The sequence below is a fragment of the Sesamum indicum genome, linkage group LG3, assembly GCF_000512975.1.
Source record: "Sesamum indicum cultivar Zhongzhi No. 13 linkage group LG3, S_indicum_v1.0, whole genome shotgun sequence".
In the NCBI taxonomy this organism is placed as follows: domain Eukaryota; kingdom Viridiplantae; phylum Streptophyta; class Magnoliopsida; order Lamiales; family Pedaliaceae; genus Sesamum; species Sesamum indicum.
Window position 1 is genome coordinate 20,837,479 of NC_026147.1, and position 14,686 is coordinate 20,852,164.

Sequence of the window (14,686 nt, forward strand, 5' to 3'; positions counted from 1 at the left end):
TTTTTCCAACATATCTGTAACCCGCATGAAAACGAACATCTGAGTTGGCGCATGAGGGCTATATTTAAACGTATCACATATCACAAAAGCCAACACCCACACTCTATTAATGCGTAATAAATGTCCAAACAATCCGCTCCTTTCCGAGAACACGCTTGCACTGCATTTGAATCGACATTAGTCAATTACGAACGTGCGGCGTGTCCCTTCAACTCACCGACTAAGTCTTACCATAAACGACGGGCTTGCACCTACACACACGACCAGAACGGCAAACACAGTTTCCATTCCTTCAATACCGATCCAGTCGGAGGAAATGCCGAGGAGGAAAAGACCCATGGGTCAGGGACGATACTTCTACACCCGAACTTGGACAAAAGCTGTGGATGATGTGTTTATAGACGCCCTCTCCTTCATGGCGATGAAGGGAAGAAACCAGTCAAATCGACGAATGGCTGATCTGCCGTCGTTGAACTTCGCCTTAGATAAGGTAAACACTTACGCAGGTAGAAATTGGCACGGGCATTTCATCAAACAAAAATTGTGTCTCTTAAGGGTTCGGTATCACACATTCCGTAAAGTTATCGCACATCGTTCCATATCTTGGAACGAGAACACGAATAGGATGCGCGGGCCGTGGGAGGAATGGACCAGAATTATCCGGGTACCACTTACTTGTACTCACTTGTCTTTTTCCCCTCTCTACATAAGTATGGGTCATCATTCCGGCAATCTTTTTTTACAGATATTGTTTGTGCACAATTTATCAACTTTTTTTACAATAAATTAATGACATTGTTAGCGCAGGAAAGGCCTTTTGCCAAGGCGTACTACTATTGTGGCGAACGCAAGTGGGAACAAATGAAGGAAATTTTCGGAGGTAATTCTATACTTTCGTCCAGTGAGAATACATCCCGACTGTACGACTCCACCGCGGAATCCTCAGACGGCACCGCAAATGGGATGTGATCTCTTAAGGCAAATGAAGGTAGCCTAGTGTTGGCCATTCTTGCAAGTAAGATTTTGGGTGGTAAGAAATGTATTCGAATAGCCTTAAGAGAACGTCGGTAGTTGTGTAGTGGACCATGCTCACATTGGCAAGTATTTTTATACTTTGTACGATGCTTAAGGTTTGAATTACATATGTGTGGCTTAATGTTGGACTTCATATAGGCCAACATGGTGTTTGTCCCTACAAGATTTAATTTAATGTTCTTCAAACCTTATGAATTTACCAAACATTATATTACGCCAGTATTTTCATGTGTAATTTCAATGTATAATAAGACATGATATATCCTTCGAAACAGGTTAAAACCAGCCTTCATTACATACGACGTACATTACATACAAAAATATAAACGTCATCGCAACACCATAAGTGCAAATCGGCGATGGTCTAGGGACCTGCGTCTGGTCCAAGGTGTTCTACAGACCAAAGATACGCTCCAAAACCGGTACACAAGTATTACATACAAAACGCTGCAAATGTTTCCAGATTTTCACATTGACATACGAATACGCAAAAAAACCTACACCTTTTCAAATAAGCTTGACACTTAAATCCTTCCTGATAGCATGAGATGAGCCATCTTCACCCTAGCCTCTACCGACATCGCGAGGAAAAGCTCCATTTCCTTTGGGTGATTAACGAGCCTGTTTGCAACAATTATATGTTCATTCTCGTCCAAGGAGTCAAGCTCCTTAACCTGTGCCAGGATCATCGCGCGATGTTCGGGCTGACCAAATTCGCCTTCGAGGACCCTCGTCAGAGATGCCAAACGCGTGTTTGCTATCTCGCAAAATGTAGATACCATTTCAATTAACTTGGGAATGTCGTTCCCGACGTCCCTTCTCTTGCGTTTTCCTGATGATGTGCTACCCGGCGGTTTTGCACCAGTCGAGGAATTAGTAACGTATTCGACGTTCGCATCGTATGAGTAGGGCAGGTCCTCGTCGAAGCCGGGTAGACCTGCGTCTGCATTCCATTCGGCAGTGAGATTGTTGCAGTCTTGCGTGTCGGCAATCTCCTCATCTCTGACTTCGTTCGCATCCTTGAATGGATCCGCACTGCACTCACCGGTAGCACGGTCTTTACCAAATATTTCTCGCCATGCATTGAAAAGAGGCCATGTCTTGCACCGCATTCCCTTTGCATGAGGATCCATCTGACCCATCAAATAACGTCACCTCTTAAAGTAGGCATAGAAGGATGGCTACATCTTGTGGTTAAAGAAGAAAACGAATGCATGCTATCAAATGTTTTATTATCTTGACGTAATCGTTCCAAGCGTTGTCATCTTCCACCGTGACCATATTCCGTTGTTCATCCCAACCCAAACCTGAACGCGTGAGCAACGTTGATAGCGTCGAGTACTGCTTCTTCCACACATGCAACTTCGAGGTAATGTGAGGGTCAGCCTTGATGTCAGCGTTGGGAAAGCTCCTTGCAATGTAGGCCTCTAGTTGGCCTAGATAACCATTCCTAAACCCATTTTCGCATTTCCAACCTGTCACCAACAGATTCATAAGTCCAGCCACCAAGCATTCCTCTTCGAGAGTCGTCCACATTCGTCGATGTTGCGGCTTGTCTCTCTTCTGCCCGCGTCGTCGAGGCCTGCTAGTGCCTTCGTCGGATCCCAAGTCCATGATAGCAAGAAATGCAAATCGGATCACAAGGCCTGCTAGTACCTTCGTCACAGTCGTCGATGCCTGCACCCAAGAAATGAATGAGACATTAAAAGGCTCATACAACCTTCGAGCTATATTAATCAGAGAGCAATTAGCAGGAAACCAATGAGTAAAAACACGTAACCAGAGAATACATCGCAACACAACTGCCCATTAAAAAGCAATAATAGAATTGAAGCGAGGAAGAGTAGCATAAATGTTCCGAACAACAACAAGTAGAAAACCCTCATTAACAGCACCGTCACCCAGACCTAAGAGGCCAACATAACATTGGGGATAGAGCATTTGGTATTACAACCGAACTTTAATCCTTCACGGAACAAGATTTATGAATGATGGAAGATGCAGCCATTATATTGGAAAAACTACGTCAAGAGCAACTCGTCCACTCGTTGTACATAGACGTCGCCATTGCATCCCTCCATGAATTCCATGAAGGGTTGCTCTCAATGTTCCACACGCAATCGGCATCTGCATCAGCGCCTTCAGCTCCATCACTGGGCAACTCGTTCACAAGCGGATCATCAGGCATTTCGGTCCTTAAAAAGTTGTGCAACAAGCAACAAGCCAAGATGATCCTGTTTTGCACCTTAATGGGGTAGAATGATGGACTCCTTAGAATTCCCCATCGCATTTTCAGTAGACCAAAAGTACGCTCAATGACATTCCGGGCGGAAGAGTGCTTCAAGTTGAAAAATTCAAATTTATCTTGGGGCCCACCAGCTCCACTGTCCCATTCGCGTAAGTGGTACCTTACACCTCGGTAAGGCGTCAAGAAACCTTCAGCATTGGCATAGCCATTGTCACACAAGTAGTATTGTCCTGCACAATATGTTGTTAAACGCATCAACTTTAACTATCCTTATGTAGGACCGGAGAAGGTCGTAATCTCATGAGCTATGGGTAGATTGTATAGCGGTCAGTTGGAACCTGTAGGAATTCTTAGTCCACCCTGTCTGTGAACTGCATCACGCAAAACACGGCTATCCGCTGCACTCCCCTCCCAACCAGAAAGAATGTATATGAATTGCATATTAGGGTTGCACACACCAAGTACATTCACAGCAACGTGGCCTTTGCGGGTTCTATACCGTCCCTTCTCAGCCTCAGGTACTCGGACGTCAATGAAGGTTCCATCCAACGCCCCGAGACAACCCTGCGATGCATTAAGTCAATCACAAGTGTAAGGTATATGTACGTAGTAATGTACCCCAATCAACTGACTGGTGTTATTGCAATCTTTCTTAAATCTAGTAAAAGGGTAATATTCTGTACTGGTACCTTAAACCATTTCCACCGTGGGTCGACGCAATCGTCAGTAATTGGGGTAGATCGGACTAGGAGTATGTTGTACAGTTTGATAACTGCTCTAAGGACCCGATGGAAATGTTTGTGGATCGTGCGGCCGGAACGTAAGAAATCATGCTTCACCACACAAATCTTTTTATGATGGGCGACAACACTAAGAAAAATAGCGACTTGCTCCGGTACGGTACAAGCCCTGCTTTCTGAAACTCCACCGGCATGTTGGAGCAAATAGCACAGCCGACCGAAGGCGTTACAGTCCATACGTAAGTTGCGAAGGCACGACTCATCGCTAACTGAAACTAGCCGGTGCAGGTGAGTAAGCTGTTCCGGTACCCGAAAATTGGTTAAGAATCTCGGAGGTCCCGTCCGGGGACGATGAGGTTTACGTGCGTTCAGGTGTTTTGTAACAGAAGTGAACAACGTGAGAGCGATTGTAAGCTCGTCGACAATTTGTTGTAAAATTATTAAAGCCAGAGTAACTCTTTGAAATGACCTCATCCTAAATATGAAAAGCACTTTTATTGATGATGGCAGTAGTTTGGACGAATGCAAAACCAAGGAGGAGTGCAAATCACCAAACATTGAGTCACAACAGATCAAAACTGAGTAAAACGGCATATTCTTAACAACCAACCAAGGTACAGAATAGAAAATTTTAAGATAGTAAAGAGTATAAGGCACAACACTACTGAAACACCTTCCACTGAGAAAGTAATGGGTTGAAAGAAACCAACCTTAAGATCGAGAACGATGATAGTGCTGCCCACAAACAACAACGATTGTAACGAACCCACGCTGTCCGACGACCACGAACTCACCTTTAAGCGATGATGGTGGTGGGTACCTGCTACAAGTTTGCGCACAAGCGGGATTTTGCAGTACTCGAGGAAAAAGAGGGTTTGAAATGAAAAACCCAAAGCGAAGTGAGGCGGTGGGAGTGACTACGAGGACAACGAAGTCATTTCAAGTGTTAATTTGAGGGTAATAATGTCAAATCGACAAGGATGCCGCGTCGGGATAGTTTGAATCCCACCCAAATTGGCTGGATTCTAATCGGCCGTTTAATCACACCATGGCCCGGGCTTTGGTGAGTAGTAACGGGCCGCCTCATTAGCAAGTAAACGGCTAACTGACCAGGATTACGCTGTATATCCCGCCTAATACTCGTTAGTAAACACGCCCTAACAGGTAAACGACAGGCTTTACTTAGATATTAAGATGACTGTGAATGGAATCTACTTCTGATAGCCTTTGGTTTTAACTGAATAGGCAACTTAAATTCCATGTATGCATATTGCCTCCTATTGCAGTCTCTTATGTTGTCAACAAAATCATACTGCATTACATCTGTACGACCTCAGTTCCAACTTTCAAGGACAATCAAGAATTTTTACGTCATGCCACATTATCCAACTTTGTGGGGCAAAAGGAAAAGAAATATGACTGTGAACCACATTTAGACGACTCAGTTTACACAGGTAGAAGGTACTCTTTGAGGAAGACTGCCCTTCTGAATTTTTATGTCTCAAGAGGAGTACAAGTGCTCTATCTCTCTCTATACACACACAGATACACACTCAAAGTTATGATAAACACAGATGAGTATGTATGTAGATATTATAACACAATCTGAATCAAACCATTTTTTCCTAAACCGAGCCAAACATGGTGACCTAGTGACCAATTGGCCATCCCGACAATCAGTATCTTGTTCAATAAAATATGGTCTAAGGACAAGGGGAAAAAGGAAAGATATTAGGCATAGTGACAAAAGCTCTGTAGAAAATAATTGGAAAAACAGGGAACAAAACGCATACAGTTTCAAGGCCTTGAAAGAGATCAGATGTAGAGTGCATAAAATCGACAGGAAAAGAATAAAAAGTTTATCAGCTTTTTGACTCACTTGGGGAAATAGCTTCTTGTGAGCATCTTAGCTTCCTCTTCAGGCAAAGCTGAACATTTTTCCATCCCAGTGCTTCAGATAAAACCAAGCAAGTACTAGTTAACACCATAAGAAAAAAATCACAATCCATCCATGATTTAATAAGCAAAAAAGTTTACTATACATCTATCTTCAGCCCCCATCCTAGTGGACGTTGTCAGACATAAGTCATGGCAATTTTTACAACTCTCCGGGAACAAATACAAGAAAAAAGTTGATCCACAGATTAGAAGAGAAAGTAGGCAATACATGATGTTAGATATAATCCCTATGCATGCATGAAAAAGGATCTTCGCAAGTCCAGTTAATTCCAAAATTATGCGTTCCTGGTTTGAGGCAAAAAATATTCACCATTTTTTTCAGAAATATATATGTTTGTTCCAGAAATAAGTAGGCACGAGAGCATTTAGAACTAAATGGGTCCATGAAGTATTCCACTTCTCTCTACATAAGTGCAATATTTGTTACCTCATAAGTTATCTAATGGAAAAAAGGATCAGCCAACTTTTGTGGAAATTTACCAGATTAAGATTTTATAGATTTATTCTTGTTCAAGAGAATATAAAGCAATTCAATTAGCTGTTTGAACCCTAAAAATAATAATTGAGAAATTCCTCAATGTATCTTTATTAAATTTTCTATAAAACAAAAATATTTGAAGTGACAACTGATTGATGTGAAAACAGAACCAAACAAACAAAAAAGAAAAAAGAGAACACAAGAGAAGAAAAGGAAACAATATAACAACTCTGATAGAACCCACATTATTTTGTCTATAATCTGAATTCAAAATTTCATCATCATAAATTAAGAGTATAATCTCAGATTCTTGAAACTGTTGCAAAATATTAACAAGCTTATCCATAGCATAATTCATCTGTGCATATTCAATACCTATCCCATTAAGCCAATTTAATATAATAAAACTGGTTTAAATTAGATAGATCGACTAGAAATGGTCTATACTAGAAATTCGAGGATTTTTGCTCTTGAGAATATGCTTGCCACTTCCTCAAGTACCCTTGTTTCCATGGCATCTCAATTATCAGAAGCAGAGGAGCGTGAACGAGCATTTAGTGGTAAAGGGAGATGGAACCAAGTTCGCTCTGTTGCTGGGGCCAAAAATATCATGAACTTCCTCTTTAACCTGGCAGCATCCTCCCGGTAACTGGCTTTTAAGTGTCTTTCTGGTAGTCACATTTGACTTCTGTAGTTAGTCTCACAATTCCCACCCACTCCACCCAACAGGTGCCAGCTAAGGGATACAGAAGTTGACTGCAGACAGAAGGATGCAGAAATTAGAGATTTGAAGGAGAAAGTAGTCAACTTGATTAGACAAGTAGAGCTTCAAAAGTCCGAACTCAGCCGTCAGGAAAATTTAGTGGTGAGTACACTATTTTTTAGTGGCATAGTTTATTGTTTCATGGTTATCACTTTGTTGTGCAGCCTCCTCGGTCATGTCATTAACTCTAAAGTGTTGGTGCATGACTATGTAACTGTCATTAATTAAAGGTATTTCTACTGGTTGAATCATTAGTTTAAGCTATTGGTTCTGTAACTAATCAGTACAGGATATTTTCCTTGCAAGATGAGCACTATTTAGCACGACACTTTTAAAAAATAACGTGTATCAAATTTTGTTACGTTCCTTGCATTTGTTTGCAATGTTCTAATGTGGGTTGAGAATTTCCTTTTGTTCTTTATGGGCTTCTGTGGAAAAGTATTAAAGGGAAACATAATTCATAGTCTTGTAACGTCTAATACTTGGATATCATGGAGTAATTAGATTTGATATGCTAATTCTAGTATCTCCACCTAGTTGTTGCTATTAAGGTGATCTTTGTTTTATTTAGTTCTTTAATTTACTCATTTATGGGATATTGATGTTTTTTGTGCAAAGCTGTTCTTGAATTCAGTTGGGATTTTTTACAGAAGTTGGCTTTGGAGAGACATACCAACGAAATGAATGAAGCCTATGGAGCTTGTGTGATGAACAATAGCGACGGGCATGCTTATGACTTACGATCCAAGGTATATTATGACATAATTTGTGTTGCAACTAATACTAACAGATCTTAGTATTGTTTTCTACTAACATAGGTCCATTTTGTAAACTTATGATGCCATATATTTTGCAAATGTACGGAGATTATTGATTTCAATAGCTCAGGCGCTTGGTTTTCCATACTTTAGGGTTCCCAATGCTCCAGTGTTCTTAATAGTGGAGTATATTTTGCAAATGTACGGAGATTATTGATTTTCAATAGCTCATGCATTTGGTTTTTCATACTTCAGGGCTCCAAAAACTCCAATCTTCTCAATAGTAAAGTATATGCATTTGAGCTAGAAGACATGGACACATCTGATGATGATCAACGAGAACATCCAAGGCTATCAGATGATATGGACGGCGAGTGGGTACGCACGAGAGAGACAAAAAAACCCCAAGCTAGGAAAAGGAACTCTAAAACGGATAGCCATGTTGAAACGGCTGCTGATTTAGAACACTCAGTTGTGGCGACCACAATTGAGCGAGTATGTTGCTCGTGCAGCAAAAGTTCTACATGCAAGACATCAAGATGCGAATGCCGACCTGCAAGTGGTAATTGTACTCCGTCCTGTAGCTGTGGACCAAACAAATGCAGCAACAGGGCATTTGCAGAACGGAGTACAATTACCACTTGCAGCTTGGCATTCGCATCTTGATGTCTTGCATGTAGAACTTTTGCTGCACGAGCAACATACTCGCTCAATTGAGGTCGCCACAACTGAGTGTTCTAAATCAGCAGCCGTTTCAACATGGCTATCCGTTTTAGAGTTCCTTTTCCTAGCTTGGCGTTTTTTTGTCTCTCTCATGCGTATCCACTCGCCGTCCATATCATCTGGTAGCCTTGGATGTTCTCGTTGATCATCATCAGATGTGTCCATGTCTTCTAGCTCAAATGCATATACTTCACCATTGAGAAGATTGGAGTTTTGGGAGCCCTAAAGTATGAAAAACCAAGTGCATGAGCTATTGAAAATCAATAATCTCCGTACATTTGCAAAATATACTCCACTATTAAGAACACTGGAGCATTGGGAACCCTAAAGTATGGAAAACCAAGCGCTTGAGCTATTGAAATCAATAATCTCCGTACATTTGCAAAATATATGGCATCATAAGTTTACAAAATGGACCTATGTTAGTAGAAAACAATACTAAGATCTGTTAATATTAGTTGCAACACAAATTATGTCATAATATACCTTGGATCGTAAGTCATAAGAATGCCCGTCGCTGTTGTTCATCACACAAGCTCCATAGGCTTCATTCATTTCATTGGTATGTCTCTCCAAAGCCAACTTCTGTAAAAAATCCCAACTGAATTCAAGAACAGCTTTGCACAAAAAACATCAATATCCCATAAATGAGTAAATTAAAGAACTAAATAAAACAAAGATCACCTTAATAGCAACAACTAGGTGGAGATACTAGAATTAGCATATCAAATCTAATTACTCCATGATATCCAAGTATTAGACGTTACAAGACTATGAATTATGTTTCCCTTTAATACTTTTCCACAGAAGCCCATAAAGAACAAAAGGAAATTCTCAACCCACATTAGAACATTGCAAACAAATGCAAGGAACGTAACAAAATTTGATACAAGTTATTTTTTAAAAGTGTCGTGCTAAATAGTGCTCATCTTGCAAGGAAAATATCCTGTACTGATTAGTTACAGAACCAATAGCTTAAACTAATGATTCAACCAGTAGAAATACCTTTAATTAATGACAGTTACATAGTCATGCACCAACACTTCAGAGTTAATGACATGACCGAGGAGGCTGCACAACAAAGTGATAACCATGAAACAATAAAGTATGCCACTAAAAAATAGTGTACTCACCACTAAATTTTCCTGACGGCTGAGTTCGGACTTTTGAAGCTCTACTTGTCTAATCAAGTTGACTACTTTCTCCTTCAAATCTCTAATTTCTGCATCCTTCTGTCTGCAGTCAACTTCTGTATCCCTTAGCTGGCACCTGTTGGGTGGAGTGGGTGGGAATTGTGAGACTAACTACAGAAGTCAAATGTGGCTACCAGAAAGGCACTTAAGAGCCAGTTACCGGGAGGATGCTGCCAGGTTAAAGAGGAAGTTCATGATATTTTTGGCCCCAGCAACAGAGCGAACTTGGTTCCATCTCCCTCTACCACTAAATGCTCGTTCACGCTCCTCTGCTTCTGATAATTGAGATGCCATGGAAACAAGGGTACTTGAGGAAGTGGCAAGCATATTCTCAAGAGCAAAAATCCTCGAATTTCTAGCACCAGGAGACATCGACTGTGGAAATTCACTACAATGGAGTAAACCGTTAAGTGCTTAGTTAATAATACTCCACTATTCTGTAAAAAATAAACTGAAAAGCATACAACTCAAAACATTTCGGCTGTCGCTTCAGACCTTAAGTTCTGCTGCTTTCCTATAAGCGCTTCCTCTTTCAATCTTGCAACTTCTTCACCCATTTTAGCCCTCCTACACATAGATGGAGATTGAAATTATAAATAGCAAGGGAGTCTTTTAACTTCAATCATCACTTTATCACAATTCATGACACCTATGTCATTATTGTTTCTGTTTAGCTGTCAATTTATATATACCCAACTGACAAGCAAAAATAGAGGTAACCAATTACAAGAGTCCCTAAACACCATCATATTACCATCCGAGTTCTACATATTAAAACAGATGGAAAACAAACATAAGGTATAAAGGTTCCTCTTATAATAAATCAAAAGGGAGTTTGAAGTTATAGTCCTTTGGTAGAAACTTCAGTGAAATGTGTCCACCACCATCAGCACATGATCAAGCAATTTCTTTTGCCACAACTGAACAGCATACATTGGAGAAACAGCAAACATAATGATACATAATAGGTATCTTTGTTTTTTGTTATTTCACTTTCCATGGATCACAACTTCCCCAACATGCAACTGATTTACGAATGTGAAAAACCTCAGCAGCCAATTCAAGGAACAGAAAACCTAGTTGCACACAACATTTCTTTGATTATTTTCTAGATAATTGAGATTAGTAGGCTATGGTATGTCAACATTCAATATGCTAAGGAAAATATATAGATATTATGCTTGATTTTCCCAAGGACATCAGGATTCAAAGAAAGCAATTTGTAAATATCTGTAGAAAGAAGAAATTTGTAAAAATATATAGACATTTATGAAAGAGCGAGCGCGTTTACTCTTTCATTTGCCGCTCATACTCTGACCGTACTTCATGTACTCCTACAGTAACCTCAAGTTCATGCTCAATAGCCTGCACTAGTGCCTTGGAAACAACAGAAAAGATGTTAATAATATTAAAGAAATTGATGGACAAATCCTTTACCGGATTTGCAATTACAGTGTACGCTAGGTTATATGCATTAGTGAAAACACAAAAACTCTAGCAAGCGCCCAGAGTAGCGGCGCATACCTGAATTCCAGGACCTTTGTTAATTCCTCCACCTGCATTCATGCAAAAGAATCAATACATCACGGAAAGTATTTGTAAGTATTCTTCAAAACAACAATCCGGTCTATTCTAACCAGGTGTTTCACGTGAAGCTTTTCGAGAATCTAACAACTCCTTAAGTCGTTTTGTAGCCATAGCAGCTTCTTCAGTCTTCTGCTGTAATACCTGATATGCCACATATATTGTATGATTCAAATCGCCAGAATTATTGAAAACAAAGGATTAATCCAAGACAAGAAATTACCAGCTTCTGCCTCTGGTTGAGTGCCAACAGCTTATGCATCTCATATTCATTTCTTCTTCCCTCTTTTTTTAGCTATAGATAAGACATCCCCAGAAAGTTATTATTTTCAGACTGTAAGACATAATAAAACCATTTGATGCTGTATTTGTAGTTTTATGCTTTTTCAGGATGAGATAGCAAGATTGAAGCAACGCAGTGCTGGACATATTGATATAAACATTTAAAAGGAAACACAATTAAACGCAAAAGGAGTTTAGTTGAGTGGAGACTCAGTATGTTACTGAGTAAATATTAAATAATGTGCAACTACCTGAAGCACTTCTTTTTCTCGAGATGCTTTCCATAGCCTGAACTGCTCAGATTCTTGTTTTATCTTTTGTTGTAATTGAACCTTTACACAAAAAGTATGATAAATGACACAGCAAAGATAAATACTTATGTTTTCAAGTTTTAAGGTACCAGAAAGTAGCACCTTTTGTGTCTTTATCCTCTGGATCTCATCCTGCAGTCTTCTTGCAGCTTCATCACTTTTCTGTTTTTGTCTTAGGAGTTGAGCTTGAGCATCTTGTTTTTTCTTCAATTCAGCAACCTGTATAGAGAATGAGGTTATAACAACAATATTAATTGGAAAGACAACTTTTTACAATGAGTTACCTGTGTCTCAAGGACATTGAGTTTTTGAAGATACTCTTCCTTCAGCTTTTGAGCACTATCATCAGAATTGGAAGAGATATTGGCAAGATTATGCTTAAGGGCTTCAATCTCCTTCTATGAGATTATGCTTAAGGGCAAGATTATGCTTTTATCATTCATGACTCTTTCCATGGATGCAGGGGGGGACTTTTTCCTAGTCATTTGAATTACTTTTGCAACAGTTATGCAATCTTCCTTACTTATGAATGCTTTGGGTAGGTGAAGGTCAAGACCCTGAAACAGAGGAGAAATGAGGAGGAGAATTGCAGAGTACAAATTTTTCATTGAAAACTCAAAAAGGTTCTTGCCCAGTACAAATAGAACCAACGGATTTCTGCATTAATTGAAATTACAATTCTCAAAACAATTTTCCTAGAATTGTATGAACAATGCTGCGCCTCGAAACTCTGATCGTTTCCTTTTGCAGAAACCTGAGCTTCAGCTGCTCTGTCACGATATTTGATAAGAAATCTGAGGTGGGAGCAGAGATGGAAGAAGAAGAGGAAGAAATTGCAGAAACTCTCTAAAAGTTTTATTAAACCCAACGTCCCTTTCCTTTCAGTACATATAGAACCAGTACCCAAAAAGCTCTTAATGGTGATTTCAATTCTCAAAAAGAATTACTAGAATTGTGAAAACAAGATCAATAAGCCCAGCTCTGGTTCTTTCCTCTTTCAGCCACGCTCAGCAACAGGCTTCAGAAATTGCCACCCACGCCTGCCTCGGCGCCCGCCACGTGTCCTTCTGCTGAACTTGCTTCTGCCCTCGAAACGGCGTCGTCCTCAGTCGAAATCCCCAATTCATTCTGCAGCCCTAATTGAGCGGAAACGGCATCGTTGGCTCCAGAAATCCCCAATCCTGCTGCTAACTCAGGGACTTGCCACCCACGCCTGTACCAGCTTTTGCCACGTGCCCTTCCTGCATCTCCTCGTCATCCCTCAAGACGACGTCGCTCTCACTCACAATCCCCAATTTGTTGGATTGCCCTAATCCCCTGGAAACGGTGTCGTCCTTTCCTTCAATCCCTAATTCCTCTTCTGATTTGTGCGCGTTTTTGATCAGATGGTTCTGGTCAGACTTCCTCATCCAACGGCTACTTAGTGAAAGCGCGTTTCAAGCCAAAGTCGTGACAGGCCGTCGCCCATGGGTGAGGAGGGCGCGCGCCCTCCTATTCAGCAGCGGCGGCAGCGTCTTTGCTTCCGCCGCTCCTATTTTGTTTTAAATAAATAATTTTTAAATAATTTAATTAAAATTATATTGTATTATATAAATAATTAAGTAATTATTAATATAATTATTATTAATAAATATTAATAATTATTATTAATAAATATATAATATTTAATTAAATAATTATTATATAAAATAATATTTTATTATTAATAAATATATAATATTATATATATTAGTTGTGAGAGAAGGGCAAAAATGTCAAAGAAAAAAGCATTTTTATAACAAATTCGCAGTCAAAAGCGCGTGTATGTCAATTTCTATACGGAGGGGGTTTTTTGAACTTTATTTTATATCATAGGAGGTGTATTTGATACTTTAATTTTAATAGGGAAATTTTTAAACATTTCTATTATCACATGGGAGATCTTTGAAATTTTCCTAAAAAATATATATATTCCTGCACTAACATCCCTGAGCAACACAAAAGTGCAGGGGTGAGAAGAGAAAGGGAGCAAGAAACACATGAGAGAAAGCAATGAGCAGCCTTATCAATTTAGAAGCCCCAAAAGAAAAAAAAGAAAAAAAGAGTTGAAGCAACTTTTTCTCTATAATTTTAACAAAATATTTTTAATGACCTGTTTTGTGTGTAATGTATACAGAAATTCCTACAACATTGTCAATAAGCCTTCATGCTAACAATAACATTTATTTATTTGCCTATAAAATTGTTGAATCTGAAATCAAAGTCAAATATATGTGGTTTTAAATTCAACAATTGCACATATGTTGCACAAATTTCTCAATTACTGTATTATTCACAAAACAGGTCATTGACAATGTTTTGCTCTGATTTCCCTTCATACTCTCCGTAAAAGTATATTGCATTAGTTAATCTATAAAATTTTACGCATCCCATCAACTACTATTATCACTACATTTTTATCTCATATTCAATTACCCGTCCCATCTCAATTAAATTCATATCATCTTATTTTTTGTTAATTAGATAAACTAAAATAAAATTACAAACAGTCATAGTCAATTGTGATCCGATTCAATGCCCCCATGAAAGGATCCACTTAACTTGAAAAGGAAACAAGATTGTAAAAAGAATAC

General features: G+C 39.4%; 3 protein-coding genes across 3 annotated transcripts; 1 reads left to right on the forward strand and 2 right to left on the reverse strand.

The window, feature by feature from the left end:
• On the reverse strand, window positions 2,879–4,491 carry LOC105159037 (protein ALP1-like). Its single transcript, XM_011075967.2, has 3 exons — window positions 3,973–4,491; window positions 3,622–3,847; window positions 2,879–3,513 (listed from the first exon to the last, which is right to left on the reverse strand). Exons 1-3 carry the CDS (start codon window positions 4,258–4,260, stop codon window positions 3,062–3,064), a joined length of 966 nt encoding a protein of 321 aa, XP_011074269.1. The 5' UTR covers window positions 4,261–4,491; the 3' UTR covers window positions 2,879–3,061.
• Window positions 6,789–8,647, forward strand: LOC105159264 (kinesin-like protein KIN-4C). Its single transcript, XM_020692525.1, has 4 exons — window positions 6,789–7,105; window positions 7,190–7,325; window positions 7,874–7,972; window positions 8,237–8,647. Exons 1-4 carry the CDS (start codon window positions 6,897–6,899, stop codon window positions 8,645–8,647), a joined length of 855 nt encoding a protein of 284 aa, XP_020548184.1. The 5' UTR covers window positions 6,789–6,896.
• On the reverse strand, window positions 9,078–13,483 carry LOC105159265 (kinesin-like protein KIN-4C). Its single transcript, XM_020692526.1, has 14 exons — window positions 13,294–13,483; window positions 13,113–13,210; window positions 12,569–12,631; window positions 12,359–12,472; window positions 12,177–12,293; window positions 12,015–12,095; window positions 11,705–11,776; window positions 11,535–11,625; window positions 11,422–11,453; window positions 11,189–11,274; window positions 10,393–10,464; window positions 10,058–10,285; window positions 9,838–9,973; window positions 9,078–9,289 (listed from the first exon to the last, which is right to left on the reverse strand). Exons 1-14 carry the CDS (start codon window positions 13,481–13,483, stop codon window positions 9,143–9,145), a joined length of 1,527 nt encoding a protein of 508 aa, XP_020548185.1. The 3' UTR covers window positions 9,078–9,142.